The sequence below is a fragment of the Lampetra fluviatilis genome, chromosome 29 (assembly GCF_964198595.1).
Source record: "Lampetra fluviatilis chromosome 29, kcLamFluv1.1, whole genome shotgun sequence".
Taxonomy (NCBI): domain Eukaryota; kingdom Metazoa; phylum Chordata; class Hyperoartia; order Petromyzontiformes; family Petromyzontidae; genus Lampetra; species Lampetra fluviatilis.
In genome coordinates this window covers 11,681,059-11,704,913 of record NC_136303.1, presented here as the reverse complement: position 1 = coordinate 11,704,913, position 23,855 = coordinate 11,681,059, and the positions used below count along the sequence as shown (strand labels likewise).

Sequence of the window (23,855 nt, the reverse complement as noted above, 5' to 3'; positions counted from 1 at the left end):
ACATAACCCCGAGTGAACTGTAGCGATAGCTCCCGCAGCGCACGGGGTATTCCCGCCGTGTTTATTATTGCACGGGCGACCCGAGGCGGTTCGTCTGAAGGACCGGGAGCGGCGTGGGGGGCCGTGGGGGGCTGTGGAGGGCGTGGGGGCTTCCTCCTCCTCCTTGAGCACCGCGGGAACGAGCGGGGAGATCGCGCGAGGAGGGAGCGGGGAAGGAGCGAGGGGGGAGGGAGGATGCAAGTGGGGCGAGGGGGGAGCAAGGAGGAAGCGAAGGGGGGATTAGGGGGGAGCAGTGGCACCACATCTCCCACATTCTGAGTCAGCGGCGCTCTTGCACAGAGCACCGTCGACGTTGTGCGGCCTGCTGGAAGAGCATCACTGCAGCAGCGTTGGTTCAGCACCGGCAAACTCAAGAGTCAGGCTCGCTTCAATCAATGCGGGCGACTTGCCAGATGTTATAGGCAAGGAACCTCTCTGTTAGATATGGGGCCTAGATCGATATTGGTGCAAAACTATTTATTAGGAAACACAGAACAATCATTGTGAGCCAAATGGGGATTTAAAACAATAAATATTTATATATTTACGGTGGAGGGACAGATGTGTGGAGGAGATGTCGTGACCCCAAGTCTGGACTGTGTCAGGGATGGGGTGGGACAGGTAGGGGGGTGGGGAGGAGGAGATAGATGGTGAATCAGAGGGGGGGGGGGGCTGTGTGGGGGGTGCGGTGTGGGGTGGGGTGTGGGGGGTGGGGTGTAGGGGGCGGTGTGGGGGAGGGACTATGTGGGGGGGGGTGGAGTGTGGGGGGGGGCTGTGTGGGGGGTGCGGTGTGGGGGGGTGGGGGAGGGACTATTTGGGGGGGGGGTGGGGTGTGGGGGGGCTGTGTGGGAGGTTGACTCAAGTAAAATCTCTGCAAGACAAACACATTCGCGTGGCGCACACAACAATAACGAGGGCATCGGACAACAAAGCTGGCCACAGCGGACAAACCTCGCCTCTGGGCGATGTCAGGAACTCCCGCGCAAGCGTGGCCCTCAACCGCGACTCTGAACAAGCCGAGCTTTCATCCCGGCGCGGCCTCGCCGCCCGCACCCCACGACTCGGGCAGCGCTGAGGCCCCCGTGCTCAGCTGCCGCTTGCACCTCTCTACTTGGGATCGCTCGGTGACTGAGAGCGGTGACTGAGAGCGGTGACTGAGAGCGGTGACTGAGAGCGGTGACTGAGAGCGGTGACTGAGAGCGGTGACTGAGAGCGGTGACTGAGAGTGGTGACTGAGAGCGGTGACTGAGAGTGGTGACTGACTGAGAGCGGTGACTGAGAGCGGTGACTGAGAGCGGTGACTGACTGAGAGCGGTGACTGAGAGGGGTGACTGAGAGCGGTGACTGAGAGCGGTGACTGAGAGTGGTGACTGAGAGCGGTGACTGAGAGTGGTGACTGACTGAGAGCGGTGACTGAGAGTGGTGACTGACTGAGAGCGGTGACTGAGAGCGGTGACTGAGAGCGGTGACTGAGAGCGGTGACTGAGAGCGGTGACTGAGAGCGGTGACTGAGAGCGGTGACTGAGAGCGGTGACTGACTGAGAGCGGTGACTGAGAGTGGTGACTGAGAGCGGTGACTGAGAGCGGTGACTGACTGAGATCGGTGACTGAGAGCGGTGACTGAGAGTGGTGACTGAGAGCGGTGACTGAGAGTGGTGACTGACTGAGAGCGGTGACTGAGAGCGGTGACTGAGAGCGGTGACTGAGAGCGGTGACTGAGAGTGGTGACTGAGAGCGGTGACTGAGAGTGGTGACTGACTGAGAGTGGTGACTGAGAGCGGTGACTGAGAGCGGTGACTGACTGAGAGCGGTGACTGAGAGCGGTGACTGAGAGCGGTGACTGAGAGCGGTGACTGAGAGTGGTGACTGAGAGCGGTGACTGAGAGTGGTGACTCAGAGCGGTGACTGAGAGCGGTGACTGAGAGCGGTGACTGAGAGCGGTGACTGAGAGTGGTGACTGAGAGCGGTGACTGAGAGCGGTGACTGAGAGCGGTGACTGAGAGCGGTGACTGAGAGCGGTGACTGAGAGCGGTGACTGAGAGCGGTGACTGACTGAGAACGGTGACTGAGAGCGGTGACTGAGAGCGGTGACTGACTGAGAGCGGTGACTGAGAGTGGTGACTGAGAGCGGTGACTGAGAGCGGTGACTGAGAGCGGTGACTGACTGAGAGCGGTGACTGAGAGTGGTGACTGAGAGCGGTGACTGAGAGTGGTGACTGACTGAGAGCGGTGACTGAGAGCGGTGACTGAGAGCGGTGACTGAGAGCGGTGACTGAGAGCGGTGACTGAGAGTGGTGACTGAGAGCGGTGACTGAGAGCGGTGACTGAGAGCGGTGACTGAGAGCGGTGACTGAGAGTGGTGACTGAGAGCGGTGACTGAGAGCGGTGACTGAGAGCGGTGACTGAGAGTGGTGACTGAGAGCGGTGACTGAGAGCGGTGACTGAGAGCGGTGACTGAGAGTGGTGACTGAGAGCGGTGACTGAGAGCGGTGACTGAGAGCGGTGACTGAGAGTGGTGACTGAGAGCGGTGACTGAGAGCGGTGACTGAGAGCGGTGACTGAGAGCGGTGACTGAGAGTGGTGACTGAGAGCGGTGATTAAGAACGGTGACTGAGAGCGGTGACTGAGAGCGGTGACTGAGAGCGGTGACTGAGAGCGGTGATTGACTGAGAGTGGTGACTGAGAGCGGGGACTGAGAGCGGTGACTGAGAGCGGTGACTGAGAGCGGTGACTGACTGAGAGCGGTGACTGAGAGGGGTGACTGAGAGTGGTGACTGAGAGTGGTGACTGAGAGCGGTGACTGAGAGCGGTGACTGAGAGTGGTGACTGACTGAGAGCGGTGACTGAGAGGGGTGACTGAAAGTGGTGACTGAGAGCGGTGACTGAGAGCGGTGACTGAGAGTGGTAACTGACTGAGAGCGGTGACTGAGAGTGGTGACTGAGAGCGGTGACTGAGAGTGGTGACTGAGAGCGGTGACTGAGAGCGGTGACTGAGAGTGGTGACTGACTGAGAGCGGTGACTGAGAGTGGTGACTGAGAGCGGTGACTGAGAGCGGTGACTGACTGAGAGCGGTGACTGAGAGCGGTGACTGAGAGCGGTGATTAAGAACGGTGACTGAGAGCGGTGACTGAGAGCGGTGACTGAGAGTGGTGACTGAGAGCGGTGACTGAGAGCGGTGATTGACTGAGAGAGGTGATTGACTGAGAGCGGTGACTGAGAGTGGTGACTGAGAGCGGTGATTAAGAACGGTGACTGAGAGCGGTGACTGAGAGCGGTGACTGAGAGCGGTGACTGAGAGCGGTGACTGAGAACGGTGACTGAGAGCGGTGACTGAGCTATATAGATTTTTTCAGAAGCAACCTGGCCACAAATTACATCTCAATGAAGTGGCTTAACATGTGGACATTATAGCAAATACTCTAAACGCACGTTTCTAGATGTGGAGGCGAAAACCGGAGCACCCAGAGAAGAATCCAGACGATCACGGACAGAAAGACATTCAAAACTCCAAATATACAGCAGGCGTCAGGGTCGGGATCGAACCTACGATGTCATGTAACCAAGCAAGGTAGTTAACATTTTGCCACTGTGGTGAGATGTTAACTGGTAGTAGTAGTTCAGGATGGGTAACGACAGACCGGTGCGCTCACAGATTCCTCTTACAGTGCCGGGAAACTTTAACACGGGAGGGAGGGAGGCTGCTCTGTTTTAAGTGCCCTGGGCGTGCCAGCTGACGCAGTGCAAGATGATTAGTGCCTCTTCCTATGGTGGTCGACACGCCCTCCTCACATCCGTGATAGGAGGTGGATGAGAGATGATTGAGCGGAGCTTTGTTTGTAGGTCCCCAACAGCCGCGTCCGTGTGTCCCACCCACGAGGAGACGTCTCCCTCGGCAGTGCACCACAATGACCCGCACATTTGCCGTTTAGATGCAGGCATCGTGAACAGACACGCTCGAAACAAAATACTCCTGCATCCTCGTCATCATCGTCGGTCATGGCCTTTCCACTGAAGTATGAAGGGTTCCCCCCCAAACCGTCACCATCTCTCACAGAAGCTATAAATAACTTTCAATGTATCAGGTAAGGGCCCAAGAAGCTATATGACTTTTCAGAAGCGACCGGGCCCACGATTGATCGCTCAACAAAGTGGCTTATCATCGTGTGGAAATGTATGGCAGCCAAACACTCGAAATGCATGTTTCTATGTGGAGAGAAAAACCGGGGGAGCTGGAGAAAAATCTACGCAACCACACAATCCAAGATCGTCGCTCCATCTCTCCGCGGCGGACGCCCTCTAGAGCCCTCCTTTGGCTGCCACTTCGTTGTTTATCTCCGCCTGCCCAAGGCCACGACGCTCAACAGCCGGAGCGACGTCTCCACCTGCCTCGCCACCGACGTCACGTCCCTGAGACCCGAACGTTCGCTCGCTGTCGATACCGGACTGCAGCCAAGGGGCGCCGCGGTAGCTAGGAGATGTTAACTACCTCGCCTGGTATACAGGAGGTCGTGGGTTCGATCCCGACCCTGACGCCCTGCTGTGTATTTGGAGTCTGCGTGCCTCTCTCCCTGTGGTCGCGTGGATTTTTCTCCGGGTGCTCCGGTTTTCCCTCCACATCTAGAAATATGCGTTTAGAGTAGTGTTTGGCTGTCAAAAATGTCCACTTCGTTGTGCTATAATTTGTGGCCAGGTCGTTTCTTAAAAATAGCAATATAGCTCAGTGGGCCAGAACCTGTTAAAATAGTTTAGTTTACACGGAGTGTCCCCATCTCCAAACAGAGGTTCGCTCTCTTATGAGGCATGTTACAATTCCCAGATTAACAAAAAAAGTATATTTCTTTTTGACACATCCCATCAGCCACGTGGCATTATTTCAGCAGCATCGGCTCGATACAAGTAAACTCTGGACTGGTTCCAACATGGATTGTCTCATCAGCAGAGTCCGGCTCGATTCATCGATTGAATGGATTCTAATGCTCAGCACGCACCCTACATGTTGTATATGCAGGGTTCGAGATTCAGAATCCACGCAAATTATGTACAAATGGTACCTTAAGGCTTTAGAGCACCGTAAACCATGCACAGGAGCGGCCGTTTCGTCAAACCACTGCTGGATGAGTGCCTCCCCACGTCACGCTCGTCGTACGGAGGGGGCTATTTGACCATACTTGACCACGCTGCTCAGCACGGGTTGGTGAATGCGGGGCAGCATAGAAGCGCGGTACAACGCTGGATTTTGCTGAACTGTCCTCCGCCCGCCCACAATGCAGCAGTGCAGCCCTGCAGCAGCCCACGGCAACCCGGCGGCAACCCGGCGTCATGCATGAGGGTGTGGGGGGGGGTCGGCCCAGCCGAGCGCCGTACAGGCTCGGGCCTGCTCGGCTTGCGAGACGCGAGTCGAGGTACTGCGCAGAGTTCCCGGGCGATTCGCTCGTCGGCGCGGCTTGAAGACGGACGGAACGTCGACCCCCGATGACCCCCGACAAGTCGAGAGGGAGCGAGCCGTGACCCCACGTATCCGTGGCTACGCGGCCGCGGAGGTAGGGAAGGAGGATGACTCGAATGGCGATCAAGCCACGGGGGGGGGGGGGTGGTGCCTGCGAACCGACGTCCCCGTGGACCGCTTCGCGGAGGGATGAACCAGAGACCCACGGCCGGTGAAGTTCACATTCCTCGGGGGGGATTAAAGCGCTTTAGGATGAGCGCACACGACACGTGTTAAGACTGCGTCCAATCCGTTACGTTGCGGCAGCTCCGGGTGGGCGTCGAGAACACGCTCGCTCCCTCCCTCCCGGGGGTCTTCTCCCCAAACTCCCCGGGGGCGCGGGGGGCTGGGTCAATCTTCCCGTCTGTGGCCACGTTTTTGATGTACAGTGGGTTAAGGAATGTCGGAATAAGTCGTGGGAGCAGGGGGTGAACGATGCTGCTCCCGGAGCACAGGGGAGTCGCGTGGCGGCGGGCAGGACGCGTTGTGAGAAATAAAATTAAATGAATTTATTCTTACCAGGTCAATGTCGCTCTTTTTCAGAAGTGAACCGGTCGCATGTGATAGCTCAACGAAGTGGCTTATCGTGTGGAAATTTACAGCAGCCAAATACTCTGAAGGCATGTTGTCTAAATGCGGAGGGAAACACAGGAAGGAACCGGAGAAAAATCGACGCGACCACAGGGAGAGAGTGACACGCAAACTACAAATCTACAGCAGCAGGCGTCAGGGTCGGGATCGAACCCACGACCTCCTGCGTACCAGGCGAGGGAGTTAACATCTCATAGCCACCGCAGCTCCCTGAACGACTGACGAGAGACAAGAGGCGAAACTCACGACGGACAAGGGAAGAGAAGCGGAGGGAGGTGGCGGCAGCGACAGCGAGCAGCAGGTAGCCGACGCTGCAGCGGTCGAGGAGGGGAAGGAAGGAAGAGTGGGGTAGACCTTTTCCCAACCGAGGCAAGGCACAGGGTGACCGCAACAACGCTGTCGTACGGAGCAGGTGAGGAGGTGCAAGCTGGTGTGTGTGAAGCCCTCGGGGGGGGAGGGGGGGCGCGGAACTTCATGCCTTCAGACATTCATCCCGGGCCACCATCTATGTGAGGCAAGGAGGGTGCTGGCCCACCCACTCCACTCACCCACCCACCCACGTGCCCACTCACCCTGCTCACCCACCCAGAATCTTGAGAATCAGTCTCTTCACATCGACTGCAGGGGGAATCCAATGAGGTCAGAAGCTCTTTCTCACAGATGTCCGGTACGGGGCGCGTCATCACCCAGCACACTCACCCACCCCACTCACCCAGCCCACTCACCCATCCACCCCTCACCATGCTGTGCTGACACAGACTAATTGTGAAATACGGGAGGTTAAAAGCATTGTAAAGTGCCTCTTCTTCCCTTGTGCTGTCGGGTCGGTCAGCATGCTCTAAATTTCACGTGTAATTGACCGCTCGCCAGAAATAAACCCCCCTCCTGGCATGGCTCTGGATTTAAAACGGACGGTGCCATTAGCTGGCACCCAACGGCAAAGCCCGCCGGCCTGCCCAAGAGCCGACGACACTTCCCACGTACGACAAGAACGGTTCCACAATGCACGGCGCACGACTACCCTCGGTTGCACTCTATTACAAAGACAAAGAGCCCCCGTGTAGCCTTAACAGACGGTTGGGGGCAAGTGCTGTTTGCGAGCGGTACCTGTGAAGTCCCACACGGCACACGAGGGCGTGGGTGGCAGGAACCACGTAGGGCAGCCTTTGTCTCCCCAGTTCCGATGTTAACACAACCCAACAGGTATTCATTTGAAGCTAAGTCGACCTATGGGAGGCCCAGGACCTGTTGAGATAATCCGCACTGGTGTTGGCCGCGAGGAGGAATCAAACTTTGGTCGCCGGGGTTCGTAGCGCCGCACGCTAACCACTGCAACCAACCGGTCCACACACATCTTCGTCATAGATCAATGACACAGGATAATGCCATAGCCGCATGAAAATAAAATCTAAGTAATATTTGAAAGTGCTATAATATTCTCAACAAATAAAGGTTAATAATGGATTGATGTGTTTTGTAAATAATACAGTGCAATATTTTCGGGCAACGCTAGCTTTGCAGAAATGAAATGCATGAATAAATGAAGAGAGGGAATGCCATGCATGAAATCATTTGCCGCGTATCGTGCCGTCTCTGTAGGATGGTGGAAGAGAAGGAGTCTGGGTAATGGTGACTCAGGGGTCAGTGCCCTGGACTGACACCGCTGAGATCCTGGGTTCAAATCCGGGCAGCCACCACCTGTCATTAAACCGGGTTCCCGAGTGTAACGGGTTCATTGTCGTCCACTTGAGAAGTCCGTTTAATCACAGGCGGTAGCTGCCCCGATTTGAGCCCAGGATCTCAGCGGTGTCAGCTCAGTTCTCCGACTCCTGGGTGAATGGTCTTGAGCCCGGTTCACCAATGACTCTCACAGAGACCCACAGACTTACATAGAGACCCAATGGCTCACGCAGAGACAGATACACTCCTAAAAAGACCCACAGGCTCACAGAGGCCGAGTTGTTGCACAAATGACTGCGCACAAAATCCATAATCCGAAAATGAGGTTTCAATTACAATTGTCATATTGCCGCTACATATTTTTGGGTTGATTGCCATGCGACGGATCACTCGCTGAATGGCAATCCCAAGGGGTTGCCCGTTTGGTGAATGATGAAGTTTTGCGTGGGGCTCCCCGGGCTGCTGCCTGGCAGTGTGGTGCCACTGCTGTCCGCAAGACCTCTGAATGAATTCTTGTTCTCGTAACATCACCGCACATCCCCAGTTGAAAAAGCAGCAACGATAACAAAAAACGATGGATTTTGAAAGACAGGAATGTGCTTATTGGATCTCGTTTCATCGTGACAAGCTACAGGCAACGGTGGTAAAGGTGGAGCCCTGTAATTGCTTGCTCATGCCACTGCCGGCAGAAGGTGTGAGTATCCAGTTTCCTCCAACACACACACACACAGACACACAGACACACACACACATGCGCACGCCGGTCGGCTCACCGTGGTGCTCCAATCTACACTGCCGGACCTGCCAGCAGAGAACAGTGTTTCCGCAGTACAGTGGAATAACGGTGCTGGACAGGCCCCAGTGAGGACTGCCCGGCCCCACACCGTGCCCAGGGGCTCTGCCCTGAGCCAGGGCAGAGCACCTGATGACGGATGCATGTGTTTTGCCCGAAACGTCGTGATTCAATGTATTTTGTTTTATATCTACGTGACTTTACCGAAAGAACCAAGAGTATGTATCCCTGCATTCACGAAAACTTCAAATCTAGATGTTAACTATCTCGCCTGGTATACGGGAAGTCGTGGTTTCGATCCGAACCCTGACGAGTTTGCATTGTTCTCCCCACGATCGCGAGGATTTTTTTCCCTGTGGCCGCGTGCTTTTTTCCCTTCACGTACAAACGTGCGTTTAGAGTATTTGGCTGCTATAAATTTCCACGTGATAAGCCACTTCGTCAAGCTATCATTTGTGATCGCCAAGTCGCTTCTGAAAAAGAGCTACACAGCTCAGTGGCTCTTACCTGGTAAGAAATAGAATCGAGTGCGACTGTAATCGTCGCATTTGATTGTGAGAACTGTTCGTAGATGTACCGGCGAGCTCAAACTTAAACGACCGGCGTCTTGAAATGATTGTGCACGTGACGATTGAATTTGTTTGGCAACGCCGAATGGTGGTGGGTTTGTTGACGGGAGTATGACCAGATCATTGTGGCCTGAACCCAACAAGTGAACTATGAACTCATAACACTCGACTGGCTCCGTAACCCCAAACGCTCAATGTTGATAACCCACGACCTCCTGTATACCAGGCGAGGTAGGTAACATCTCGCCACCGTGGCGGCCTTGCTTTTCTCCATCTACCCATGACCAACCGGTCTTCTTTACGTCCATGCCAGTCGTTTATTACGGTGCTGCATCTTGGTACGGTGGTCAGTCCGCATGGTCAAGCGGGGAGCCCGGGCCAAGTTCAGAGATCACACGCTGCACTGCAGGTCACAACAACACAAACTCACACACCACACTCACACACCACACTCACACACCACACTCACACACCACACTCACACACTACACTGCAGGTCACAACAACACACACTCAAACACCACACTCACACACCACACTCACACACTACACTGCAGGTCACAACAACACACACTCACACACCACACTCACACACCACACTCACACACCACACTCACACACCACACTCACACACCACACTCACACACCACACTCACACACCACACTCACACACCACACTCACACACCACACTTACACCCTACACTGCAGGTCACAACAACACACACTCACACACCACACTCACACACCACACTCACACACCACACTCACACACCACACTCACACCACACTCACACACCACACTCACACACCACACTCACACACCACACTGCAGGTCACAACAACACACACTCACACACCACACTCACACACCACACTCACACACCACACTCACACACCACACACACACCACACTTACACACCACAATCACACACTACACTGCAGGTCACAACAACACACACTCACACACCACACTCACACACCACACTCACACACCACACTCACACACCACACTCACACACCACACTCACACACCACACTCACACACCACACTTACACACTACACTGGAGGTCACAACAACACACACTCACACACCACACTCACACACCACACTCACACACCACACTCACACACCACACACACACCACACTTACACACCACAATCACACACTACACTGCAGGTCACAACAACACACACTCACACACCACACTCACACACCACACTCACACACCACACTCACACACCACACTCACACACCACACTCACACACCGCACTTACACACTACACTGCAGGTCACAACAACACACACTCACACACACACCACACTCACACACCACACACACACACCACACTCACACACCACACCCACACACCACACTCACATACCACACTCACACACCACACTCACACCCACACTTACACACTACACTGCAGGTCACAACAACACACACTCACACACCACACTCACACACCACACTCACACACCACACTCACACACCACACTCACACACCACACTTACACACTACACTGCAGGTCACAACAACACACACTCACACACCACACTCACACACCACACTCACACACCACTCACACACCACACTCACACACCACACTCACACACAACACTTACACACTACACTGCAGGTCACAACAACACACACTCACACACCACACTCACACACCACACTCACACACCACACTCACACACCACACTCACACACCACACTCACACACTACACTGCAGGTCACAACAACACACACTCACACACCACACTCACACACCACACTCACACACCACACTCACACACCACACTCACACACCACACTCACACACCACACTCACACACCACACTCACACACTACACTGCAGGTCACAACAACACACACTCACACACCACACTCACACACCACACTCACACACCACACTCACACATCACACTTACACACCACACTTACACACTACACTGCAGGTCACAACAACACACTCACACACCACACTCACACACCACACTCACACACCACACTCACACACCACACTCACACACCACACTTACACACCACACTGCAGGTCACAACAACACACACTCACACACCACACTCACACACCACACTCACACACCACACTCACACACCACACTCACACACCACACTCACACACTACACTTACACACCACACTCACACACTAAACTGCAGGTCACAACAACACACACTCACACACCACACTCACACACCACACTCACACACCACACTCACACACCACACTCACACATCACACTTACACACCACACTTACACACTACACTGCAGGTCACAACAACACACTCACACACCACACTCACACACCACACTCACACACCACACTCACACACCACACTCACACACCACACTCACACACTACACTGCAGGTCACAACAACACACACTCACACACCACACTCACACACCACACTCACACACCACACTCACACACCACACTCACACACCACACTCACACACCACACTTACACACTACACTGCAGGTCACAACAACACACACTCACACACCACACTCACATACCACACTCACACACCACACTCACACACCACACTCACACACCACACTCACACACCACACTTACACACTACACTGCAGGTCACAACAACACACACTCACACACCACACTCACACACCACACTCACACACCACTCACACACCACACTCACACACCACACTCACACACTACACTGCAGGTCACAACAACACACACTCAAACACCACACTCACACACCACACTCACACACTACACTGCAGGTCACAACAACACACACTCACACACCACACTCACACACCACACTCACACACCACACTCACACACCACACTCACACACCACACTCACACACCACACTTACACACTACACTGCAGGTCACAACAACACACACTCACACACCACACTCACACACCACACTCACACACCACACTCACACACCACACTCACACACCACACTCACACACCACACTCACACACCACACTCACACACCACACTCACACACCACACTCACACACCACACTCACACACTACACTGCAGGTCACAACAACACACACTCACACACCACACTCACACACCACACTCACACACCACACACCACACTCACACACCACACTCACACACCACACTCACACACCACACTCACACACCACACTCACACACCACACTCACACACCACACTCACACACCACACTCACACACTACACTGCAGGTCACAACAACACACACTCACACACCACACTCACACACCACACTCACACACCACACTCACACACCACACTTACACACTACACTGCAGGTCACAACAACACACACTCACACACCACACTCACACACCACACTCACACACCACTCACACACCACACTCACACACCACACTCACACACCACACTTACACACCACACTTACACACTACACTGCAGGTCACAACAACACACACTCACACACCACACTCACACACCACACTCACACACCACACTCACACACCACACTCACACACCACACTTACACACCACACTGCAGGTCACAACAACACACACTCACACACCACACTCACACACCACACTCACACACCACACGCACACACCACACTCACACACCACACTCACACACCACACTCACACACTACACTTACACACTACACTGCAGGTCACAACAACACACACTCACACACCACACTCACACACCACACTCACACACCACACTCACACACCACACTCACACACTACACTGCAGGTCACAACACACACTCACACACCACACTCACACACCACACTCACACACCACACTCACACACCACACTCACACACCACACTCACACACCACACTCACACACCACACTCACACACCACACTTACACACCACACTCACACACTACACTGCAGGTCACAACAACACACACTCACACACCACACTCACACACCACACTCACACACCACACTCACACATCACACTTACACACTACACTGCAGGTCACAACAACACACTCACACACCACACTCACACACCACACTCACACACCACACTCACACACCACACTCACACACCACACTGCAGGTCACAACAACACACACTCACACACCACATTCACACACCACACTCACACACCACACTCACACACCACACTCACACACCACACTTACACACCTCACTGCAGGTCACAACAACACACACTCACACCACACTCACGCATCACACACACCACCCTCACGCACCACACACACCACACTGCAGGTCACAGCACTCATCTCTCTGCTTCCCCCCTCGCACTGCTCCACTTCAGAGTCCCCAGCGACTGAAACACGTGACCACTCTCGACTCGTGCAAGACAACCCTGACAGTGGCGTTCGTTGCCGACCGATTGACGCCATCGGCCATTCTCGTCTGCGCTCAGCAATTGTGCAAAAATATATATAGAGATACACCGCATGTATAATTGTTAATAATGATACAAACGCAAGTGCTCAGGAGGTAACGCTGACCGGAGGAGCGCCGCGATGCCGTTGTGCCACCTGCACGACCGCCTCGCCCGTCACTCGGCCGTGGAGGCACTGAGAGTTACCCACTGCCGCCAGAACTGATGCTTCGTTCGCCGATGGAGCATCGCCGATGAGCATCGCCGATGGAGCATCGCCGATGGAGCATCGCCGATGAGCATCGCCGATGAGCATCGCCGGCGTCGCGAGCTTCAATGGAGCGTCGCGTTCTCGTGTCGTGGCGCTCGCATGCGGGCACCGGGCGGTGTCCATATTCCCACACATCATCACCGAGCCCGTCACGAGTGCATGCGAGCAACTTGCCGGCACAATCAACGCTGGGCCACGAAGCAGCCGTGGCGGCAACATCCAACTCCCAAGACGACACCCACCCAGGATGACACCCAACTCCCAGGACGACACCGTGAGAGGCGGAACGCAAATCGTCTGCAGGAACACGCCGATCGCGAGGAAGGTGGTGGCTTGTGGACGTGAATACCACTGCGGCAGCTGGTGCTCATGCTGAAACAGATATGGCAATTCGTTTTGCTGGCTTTTCGAAAGGTTACCGGGCCAATTATAAAGCCTCGCACTTAATGCTGGGAAATGAGCCGATAACCCCCCGTGCAATGGGAAAAGCGAGGCAATTCTGCATTACACAAAAACAGATAATCAGATTATCCACTTGTATTGCATTGCTACACGAGCAGTAAGTGGAAGTGACAATTTCAACAAGTTGACATTCTTTGAACGTTCTAAGGCGCTTGTTCAGAGACAGGAAGAGTTCATCAACGCGGCACTGCCCGTGGAGACAAACCGGACAGCTGTGGAAAAGAGCTTCATAGCTCATCGGATTCCTCCTCCAGTCTAAATAAACATTCCGATTCTGACAACTCTCGCTTGCGTTTGTGCCACTTTGCTGCGACGGTGGTGAGGAGGCCAGTGCGCGATGAGCCTGACGAGTGGAGTTCGATCCCCGAGCACGGCTCACGTCGGTGGCGAGCGACAACTTGAAACGGTGGTCCTGAGCCTTCGTCGCGTTCGGCAACCTGCGCTAACCCCACATGGTGAAGTATGGTCAAACAAACCCCCGTGACCGACACGGAGTGAGGAGGCCTTTGTCCTATCAGCGAATTTGCAAAGTTCTCTAAATCATCATCATCACCATCACGAGGATGACGCACACAAGAATGGCCATGAAACGTGGTTAGACTAAATGCGAAGCACTCTGTGAATCACGCAACCCGCATCCTGTGTGTACTGACGTGGAAATTCGACTGGCGTCAGGTACTAACTGCTGTGCTGACATTTTTCATGGGCGCAAGCTCCGGTTGTGTGCATGCCTAGAGTGATTACGCCATGGGATTATCTCCGCAAAATACACGCATACATTTTATCCAACTGGGATAGGCACAGACATACAGAAATCACTGAGGGTGGAGCGGTGGCGTGGTGGTTAGCGCACCGCGCTATACACCTCACGAAGCTTCGTTTAATGCCCAGCCACGGGTGACATCGGTGGCGAGCGATGCCTGACACGGCCCTGGCCCCATGGCCACCTTCACCAATCAGCACTGACTGACGACCATCGTGGTGACGTATGGCAAAAACAACCACCAGCACCAATACGGCACGGGCAGGCGTTCATCGAGCAGTCGGTTGACAAAGGGGCTGTAGTTTTTAAAATGCATAACCACGTTTAGCAGAGAAGTACAAAACACATTTAAACACACCACCGCATTTGTTATTCGGACTGATTCTTAACAGGACGAAGGCCACTGATGAAACGGAATCCCACTAACCGTATATATATTATGAAGCTTGGAGGTTGTTTGGTTTGCACTCTCACACCACCGTGCATTCTTAAATTTTAATAAACAGAAACCCATAAACACCGTGGCATCAGCAGACATTCATCAGCCTGCACAGAGCAACGCATTGCAAAGGCTGCGGATTCATGCACGTACAGTCCTGTGCTTCATCGATACACGCTTAGATTGATGGGCGAACAACAAGGATACTGCACACAATCACAATACATACAACATACACACGATACCAAGACAAAGATCCCCCGTATAGCCTTAGCAGACATTTGGGGGCAAGCGTTGTTCGCGAGTAGCACCTATGAAGGCGGGGGTAGGTGGCCAGCACCATGTCCGACCGCCTTTGTCTCCCCACACCGCACCAGGTACTCATTTTTGGCTGAGTCAACTTCAGAGAGGCCCAGGATTGGTTTAGATAATCGTCACTGGTGTTGGCCGTGAGCGCTACACTACCGCTCCCCCAATCTTCCACAGCACAGCGCACACACACACACATGCGCAACAGGTCTGTATACATCTGTGCAATATAATACTGCACATGTAATATCTACACCCCCCCCCCCATCCTCTACGACAATGCACCCCTTTCGAACGTCGATCTTCGGCTTCGCTCCTCTGGGCTGCCGAACGAGTTCTGTGCAAACTGAGAAAGCTGCAAGGACGCATGGCCGACTCCTTGCACTCCACTGCAGCTCCATCGATGCAAGGAATCAACAGGTTCGGTCTCGACTTGACTTGAAGCAGTTGCTGCGGTCACCGACAGGGGCAGGGGGACATCCACCGCAGAGCCCTGGCGCTCGCCTCCCCCTGCTTTCGGGGCCCCGCCGCGGTTCTCAGCATGGCAGCGACCAATCCCAGAAGGGACCCCGTGGGGGTTGGAGAACAATCTTCGTCGGAAAGCTGTGGACATTCCTTCCCTCTAACAACAACAAAACGCCTCACAGCACGTTCCCTCCTGTTGTTGTGGGGGCCACCACCTCTTGAGTTGTGGCCAACCAGCGTCAGGGTTTGCGTGAAACTCCCCCCGAATGTCGGGGCCGACCTCCTACCGGGCTTAGGATACAGTCAGCTGGGGCAACCTCAACAATGCTTGAACAAATTGGTTCAAGACAGGCACAACTTGGGACAGGTTTCGAGATTCGCAATCGCATCGGCAGTCAGCCTGGCTTGGACCATTGGTTCAACGCAAGCGCGACTCTGGAGCGGTTTCGACATTCGCAGTCTCATCAGCAGAGTCTGGCTTGCTTGAGACATTGGTTCTATCATATTGGGGGGTGACCCATCCCAATAACCACAGCCGAAATGGCGAGGACCAGGAGCTAGGACCACGTGACCCAGAGCAATGACTTGCTCATCCTATTACTGCAGTGGGAGGCCACCCTACCCAGAAGTTGTGGGGGCACCCATCACCCTAATCCCCACCACCCCCAGAGATGTGGTCACCCTTGAAATACATCAACCAACCCCATAACTACCCACGTCTCCCATCTCCCTCCACCCGCGTCTCCCACCTCCCTCCACCCGCATCTCTCATCTCCCTCCACCGACGTCTCCTATCTCCCTCCACCCGCGTCTCCCACCTCCCTCCACCCGCGTCTCTCATCTCCCTCCACCCACGTCTCTCATCTCCCTCCACCCACGTCTCTCATCTCCCTCCACCCGCGTCTCCCACCTCCCTCCACCCACGTCTCCCATCTCCCTCCACCCACGTCTCTCATCTCCCTCCACCCACGTCTCCCATCTCCCTCCACCCACGTCTCCCATCTCCCTCCACCCGAGTCTCCTATCTCCCTCCACCCACGTCTCTCATCTCCCTCCACCCACGTCTCCCATCTCCCTCCACCCACGTCTCCCATCTCCCTCCACCCGAGTCTCCTATCTCCCTCCACCCACGTCTCTCATCTACCCACCCGCGTCTCCCATCTCCCTCCACCCACGTCTCTCATCTCCCTCCACCCACGTCTCTCATCACCCTCCACCCACGTCTCTCATCTCCCTCCACCCGAGTCTCTCATCTCCCTCCACCCACGTCTCTCATCTCCCTCCACCCACGTCTCTCATCTCCCTCCACCCACGTCTCTCATCTCCCTCCACCCGAGTCTCTCATCTCCCTCCACCCACGTCTCCCATCTCCCTCCACCCACGTCTCTCATCTCCCTCCACCCACGTCTCCCATCTCCCTCCACCCACGTCTCTCATCTCCCTCCACCCACGTCTCCCATCTCCCTCCACCCACGTCTCCCATCTCCCTCCACCCACGTCTCCCATCTCCCTCCACCCACGTCTCTCATCTCCCTCCACCCACGTCTCTCATCTCCCTCCACCCACGTCTCCCATCTCCCTCCACCCACGTCTCCCATCTCCCTCCACCCACGTCTCTCATCTCCCTCCACCCACGTCTCCCATCTCCCTCCACCCACGTCGCTCATCTCCCTCCACCCGAGTCTCTCATCTACCTCCACCCACGTCTCTCATCTCCCTCCACCCACGTCTCTCATCTCCCTCCACCCACGTCTCCCATCTCCCTCCACCCACGTCTCTCATCTCCCTCCACCCGCGTCTCTCATCTCCCTCCACCCACGTCTCTCATCTCCCTCCACCCACGTCTCTCATCTCCCTCCACCCACGTCTCCCATCTCCCTCCACCCACGTCTCTCATCTCCCTCCACCCACGTCTCCCATCTCCCTCCACCCACGTCTCTCATCTCCCTCCACCCACGTCTCTCATCTCCCTCCACCCGAGTCTCTCATCTCCCTCCACCCACGTCTCTCATCTCCCTCCACCCACGTCTCTCATCTCCCTCCACCCGCGTCTCTCATCTCCCTCCACCCGAGTCTCATCTCCCTCCACCCACGTCTCCCATCTCCCTCCACCCACGTCTCTCATCTCCCTTTACCCACGTCTCTCATCTCCCTCCACCCGAGTCTCCCATCTCCCTCCACCCACGTCTCTCATCTCCCTCCACCCACGTCTCCCATCTCCCTCCACCCACGTCTCTCATCTCCCTCCACCCACGTCTCCCATCTCCCTCCACCCACGTCTCTCATCTCCCTCCACCCACGTCTCTCATCTCCCTCCACCCACGTCTCCCATCTCCCTCCACCCACGTCTCCCATCTCCCTCCACCCACGTCTCTCATCTCCCTCCACCCACGTCTCCCATCTCCCTCCACCCACGTCTCTCATCTCCCTCCACCCGAGTCTCTCATCTCCCTCCACCCACGTCTCTCATCTCCCTCCACCCACGTCTCTCATCTCCCTCCACCCACGTCTCCCATCTCCCTCCACCCACGTCTCTCATCTCCCTCCACCCACGTCTCCCATCTCCCTCCACCCACGTCTCTCATCTCCCTCCACCCACGTCTCCCATCTCCCTCCACCCACGTCTCTCATCTCCCTCCACCCACGTCTCTCATCTCCCTCCACCCGAGTCTCTCATCTCCCTCCACGTCTCTCATCTCCCTCCACCCGCGTCTCTCATCTCCCTCCACCCGCGTCTCTCATCTCCCTCCACCCGAGTCTCATCTCCCTCCACCCACGTCTCCCATCTCCCTCCACCCACGTCTCCCATCTCCCTCCACCCACGTCTCCCATCTCCCTCCACCCACGTCTCCCATCTCCCTCCACCCGCGTCTCCCATCTCCCTCCACCCACGTCTCTCATCTGCCTCCACCCGCGTCTCTCATCTCCCTCCACCCGAGTCTCATCTCCCTCCACCCACGTCTCCCATCTCCCTCCACCCACGTCTCCCATCTCACTCCACCCACGTCTCTCATCTCCCTCCACCCGAGTCTCTCATCTCCCTCCACCCGCGTCTCCCATCTCCCTCCACCCGCGTCTCCCATCTCCCTCCACCCACGTCTCCCATCTCCCTCCACCCACGTCTCCCATCTCCCTCCACCCACGTCTCTCATCTCCCTCCACCCGAGTCTCATCTCCCTCCACCCACGTCTCCCATCTCCCTCCACCCGAGTCTCTCATCTCCCTCCACCCGAGTCTCTCATCTCCCTCCACCCACGTCTCCCATCTCCCTCCACCCGAGTCTCACATCTCCCTCCACCCGAGTCTCTCATCTCCCTCCACCCGAGTCTCTCATCTCCCTCCACCCGAGTCTCTCATCTCCCTCCACCCACGTCTCTCATCTCCCTCCACCCGAGTCTCTCATCTCCCTCCACCCACGTCTCTCATCTCCCTCCACCCGCGTCTCTCATCTCCCTCCACCCGAGTCTCATCTCCCTCCACCCACGTCTCCCATCTCCCTCCACCCACGTCTCCCATCTCCCTCCACCCACGTCTCTCATCTCCCTCCACCCGAGTCTCTCATCTCCCTCCACCCGCGTCTCCCATCTCCCTCCACCCGCGTATCCCATCTCCCTCCACCCACGTCTCCCATCTCCCTCCACCCGAGTCTCATCTCTATCCACCCACGTCTCTCATCTCCCTCCACCCGAGTCTCATCTCCCTCCACCCACGTCTCCCATCTCCCTCCACCCACGTCTCCCATCTCCCTCCACCCACGTCTCTCATCTCCCTCCACCCGAGTCTCTCATCTCCCTCCACCCGCGTCTCCCATCTCCCTCCACCCGCGTATCCCATCTCCCTCCACCCACGTCTCTCATCTCCCTCCACCCGAGTCTCATCTCCATCCACCCACGTCTCCCATCTCCCTCCACCCGAGTCTCTCATCTCCCTCCACCCGAGTCTCTCATCTCCCTCCACCCGCGTCTCCCATCTCCCTCCACCCGAGTCTCTCATCTCCCTGCACCCGAGTCTCTCATCTCCCTCCACCCGAGTCTCTCATCTCCCTCCACCCACGTCTCCCATCTCCCTCCACCCGCGTCTCCCATCTCCCTCCACCCACGTCTCCCATCTCCCTCCACCCACGTCTCCCATCTCCCTCCACCCGCGTCTCTCATCTCCCTCCACCCGCGTCTCTCATCTCCCTCCACCCACGTCTCTCATCTCCCTCCACCCGCGTCTCCCATCTCCCTCCACCCGCGTCTCCCATCTCCCTCCACCCGCGTCTCTCATCTCCCTCCACCCACGTCTCCCATCTCCCTCCACCCACGTCTCCCATCTCCCTCCACCCGCGTCTCTCATCTCCCTCCACCCGCGTCTCTCATCTCCCTCCACCCACGTCTCTCATCTCCCTCCACCCGCGTCTCCCATCTCCCTCCACCCGCGTCTCTCATCTCCCTCCACCCGCGTCTCCCATCTTCCTCCACCCACATCTCTCATCTCCCTCCACCCGCGTCTCTCATCTCCCTCCACCCGAGTCTCCCATCTCCCTCCACCCACGTCTCTCATCTCCCTCCACCCGAGTCTCTCATCTCCCTCCACCCACGTCTCCCATCTCCCTCCACCCACGTCTCCCATCTCCCTCCACCCACGTCTCCCATCTCCCTCCACCCGCGTATCCCATCTCCCTCCACCCACGTCTCCCATCTCCCTCCACCCACGTCTCTCATCTCCCTCCACCCACGTCTCCCATCTCCCTCCACCCACGTCTCTCATCTCCCTCCACCCGAGTCTCATCTCCATCCACCCACGTCTCCCATCTCCCTCCACCCGAGTCTCTCATCTCCCTCCACCCGAGTCTCTCATCTCCCTCCACCCACGTCTCCCATCTCCCTCCACCCGAGTCTCTCATCTCCCTCCACCCGAGTCTCTCATCTCCCTCCACCCGCGTCTCCCATCTCCCTCCACCCACGTCTCCCATCTCCCTCCACCCGCGTCTCTCATCTCCCTCCACCCGCGTCTCTCATCTCCCTCCACCCACGTCTCTCATCTCCCTCCACCCGCGTCTCCCATCTCCCTCCACCCGCGTCTCTCATCTCCCTCCACCCACGTCTCCCATCTCCCTCCACCCACGTCTCCCATCTCCCTCCACCCGCGTCTCTCATCTCCCTCCACCCGCGTCTCTCATCTCCCTCCACCCGAGTCTCCCATCTCCCTCCACCCACGTCTCTCATCTCCCTCCACCCGAGTCTCTCATCTCCCTCCACCCACGTCTCCCATCTCCCTCCACCCACGTCTCCCATCTCCCTCCACCCACGTCTCCCATCTCCCTCCACCCGCTTCTCCCATCTCCCTCCACCCACGTCTCCCATCTCCCTCCACCCACGTCTCTCATCTCCCTCCACCCACGTCTCCCATCTCCCTCCACCCGCTTCTCCCATCTCCCTCCACCCACGTCTCCCATCTCCCTCCACCCACGTCTCCCATCTCCCTCCACCCACGTCTCCCATCTCCCTCCACCCGCTTCTCCCATCTCCCTCCACCCACGTCTCCCATCTCCCTCCACCCACGTCTCTCATCTCCCTCCACCCGAGTCTCTCATCTCCCTCCACCCACGTCTCCCATCTCCCTCCACCCACGTCTCTCATCTCCCTCCACCCACGTCTCCCATCTCCCTCCACCCGCGTCTCCCATCTCCCTCCACCCACGTCTCCCATCTCCCTCCACCCACGTCTCCCATCTCCCTCCACCCACGTCTCCCATCTCCCTCCACCCGCGTCTCCCATCTCCCTCCACCCACGTCTCCCATCTCCCTCCACCCACGTCTCTCATCTCCCTCCACCCGCGTCTCTCATCTCCCTCCACCCGAGTCTCATCTCCCTCCACCCACGTCTCCCATCTCCCTCCACCCGCGTCTCCCATCTCCCTCCAACCACGTCTCCCATCTCCCTCCACCCACGTCTCCCATCTCCCACTGACCGGTCCCGTTATTCGTCCCTCCCGCACCCTCAGCTCGCATCACTCAGACCTGTAGCCAGCACCCCCCACTCAGCACCACCCCCCTCACCACCACCCCCCTCACCACCCTCACCACCCCCCCCGACTCAGCACCACCCCCTCACCCCCCTCACCACCACCACCCTCACCACCACCCCCCACTCAGCACCCCCCTCACCACCACCACTCCCCTCGTCTCCCGCACGATCTCCGTGGCCGCGTCTCCCCCCCCGCCGCTCGCTCCCAGCGCGGACCGAGAGTCTCTCCCCCACCCCCCAGCCCAACTCCTCACGGGGGGGACCAGGGGGACCGGGGGGACCCCCCAGACGAGGTGGAAGGTGAAGAGGGGAACGAGGGCGACGAGGAGACCGCGGCCCGTACCTTGAGAGAGCAGCAGCAGCAGCGGCAGGAGCAGCAGCAGCGGCGCGGCCGTGGGCGCCATGATGGGAGAGGCGGCAGCGGCTCCTCCCTGCGACTCCCTCCGCCTCCTGCTGCTGCTGATGGTGGTGGTGGGGGGTGGTAGTGGGGGTAGTGGGGGTGGTAGTGGGGGGTGCGGCTGGGAAACCTCCCTCACAACATCGTCAGCGTCACAACAACAACAATCTCACACCATCAACAACACAGCAGCCTCACTCACAACAACATCGTCAGCATCACAACAACAACAACAATCTCACTCACAACAACATCGTCATCATCACAACATCGTCATCACATCATCATCGGAGCTGCCCTACCTAACAACATCATCACAAAAACCTCACACCACAGCAGCCTACCTCACATCACATCATCATCACTCATCATCATCACATCATCATCACCACTCATCATCATCACATAATCATCACATCATCACTCATCATCATCACTCACTCATCATCACATCATCACTCATCACATCATCACTCATCACATCATCACTCATCATCATCACATCATCATCACTCATCACATCATCACTCATCATCATCACATCATCATCACATCATCATCATCACATCATCATCACTCATCATCACTCATCATCATCACATCATGACCATCACTCATCATCACATCATCATCACTCCACATCATCACTCATCATCACATCACACATCATCGCACATCATCACATCATCACTCATCATCATAACCTTCCTCACATAACTACACCGCAGCAACTTCCCGAGCAACACCATCCACAGCATCGCAGAAGCCTCCATCACAACATCAACACAACATCAACACAACATCACCATCGTAGCTGCCCTACCTCACGACATCACCATCACAGCCTCCCTCACGCCACGGCTGTTTCACACCACAGCAACTTCCCGAGCAACACCATCCACAGCATCGCAGCTGACTCACAACATCAACACATCATCATCATCATCACAGCCTCCCTCACAACATCAACACAACATCATTACAGCCTCCCTTACATCATCAACACATCATCATCACAGCCTCCCTTACAACATCAACACATCATCATCACAGCCTCCCTCACAACATCAACACAACATCATCACAGCCTCCCTCACAACATCAACACATCATCATCACAGCCTCCCTCACAACATCAACACAACATCATCATCACAGCCTCCCTTACATCATCAACACATCATCACAGCCTCC

At 56.3% G+C, this 23,855-nt stretch overlaps 1 protein-coding gene across 2 annotated transcripts in view; it reads right to left on the bottom strand.

Moving 5' to 3' along the window:
* Nucleotides 1-22,748, bottom strand: part of JAM3 (junctional adhesion molecule 3) — an 84,369-nt gene extending 61,621 nt beyond the window's left edge. For both annotated transcript variants that reach the window (XM_078870137.1, XM_078870138.1), the window contains exon 1: nucleotides 22,608-22,748. In XM_078870137.1, the coding sequence (XP_078726263.1) occupies nucleotides 22,608-22,668 (61 nt within the window). In that variant the 5' untranslated portion in view covers nucleotides 22,669-22,748. The remainder of the gene's footprint in view (nucleotides 1-22,607) is intronic.
* Nucleotides 22,749-23,855: the final 1,107 nt, after the last annotated feature.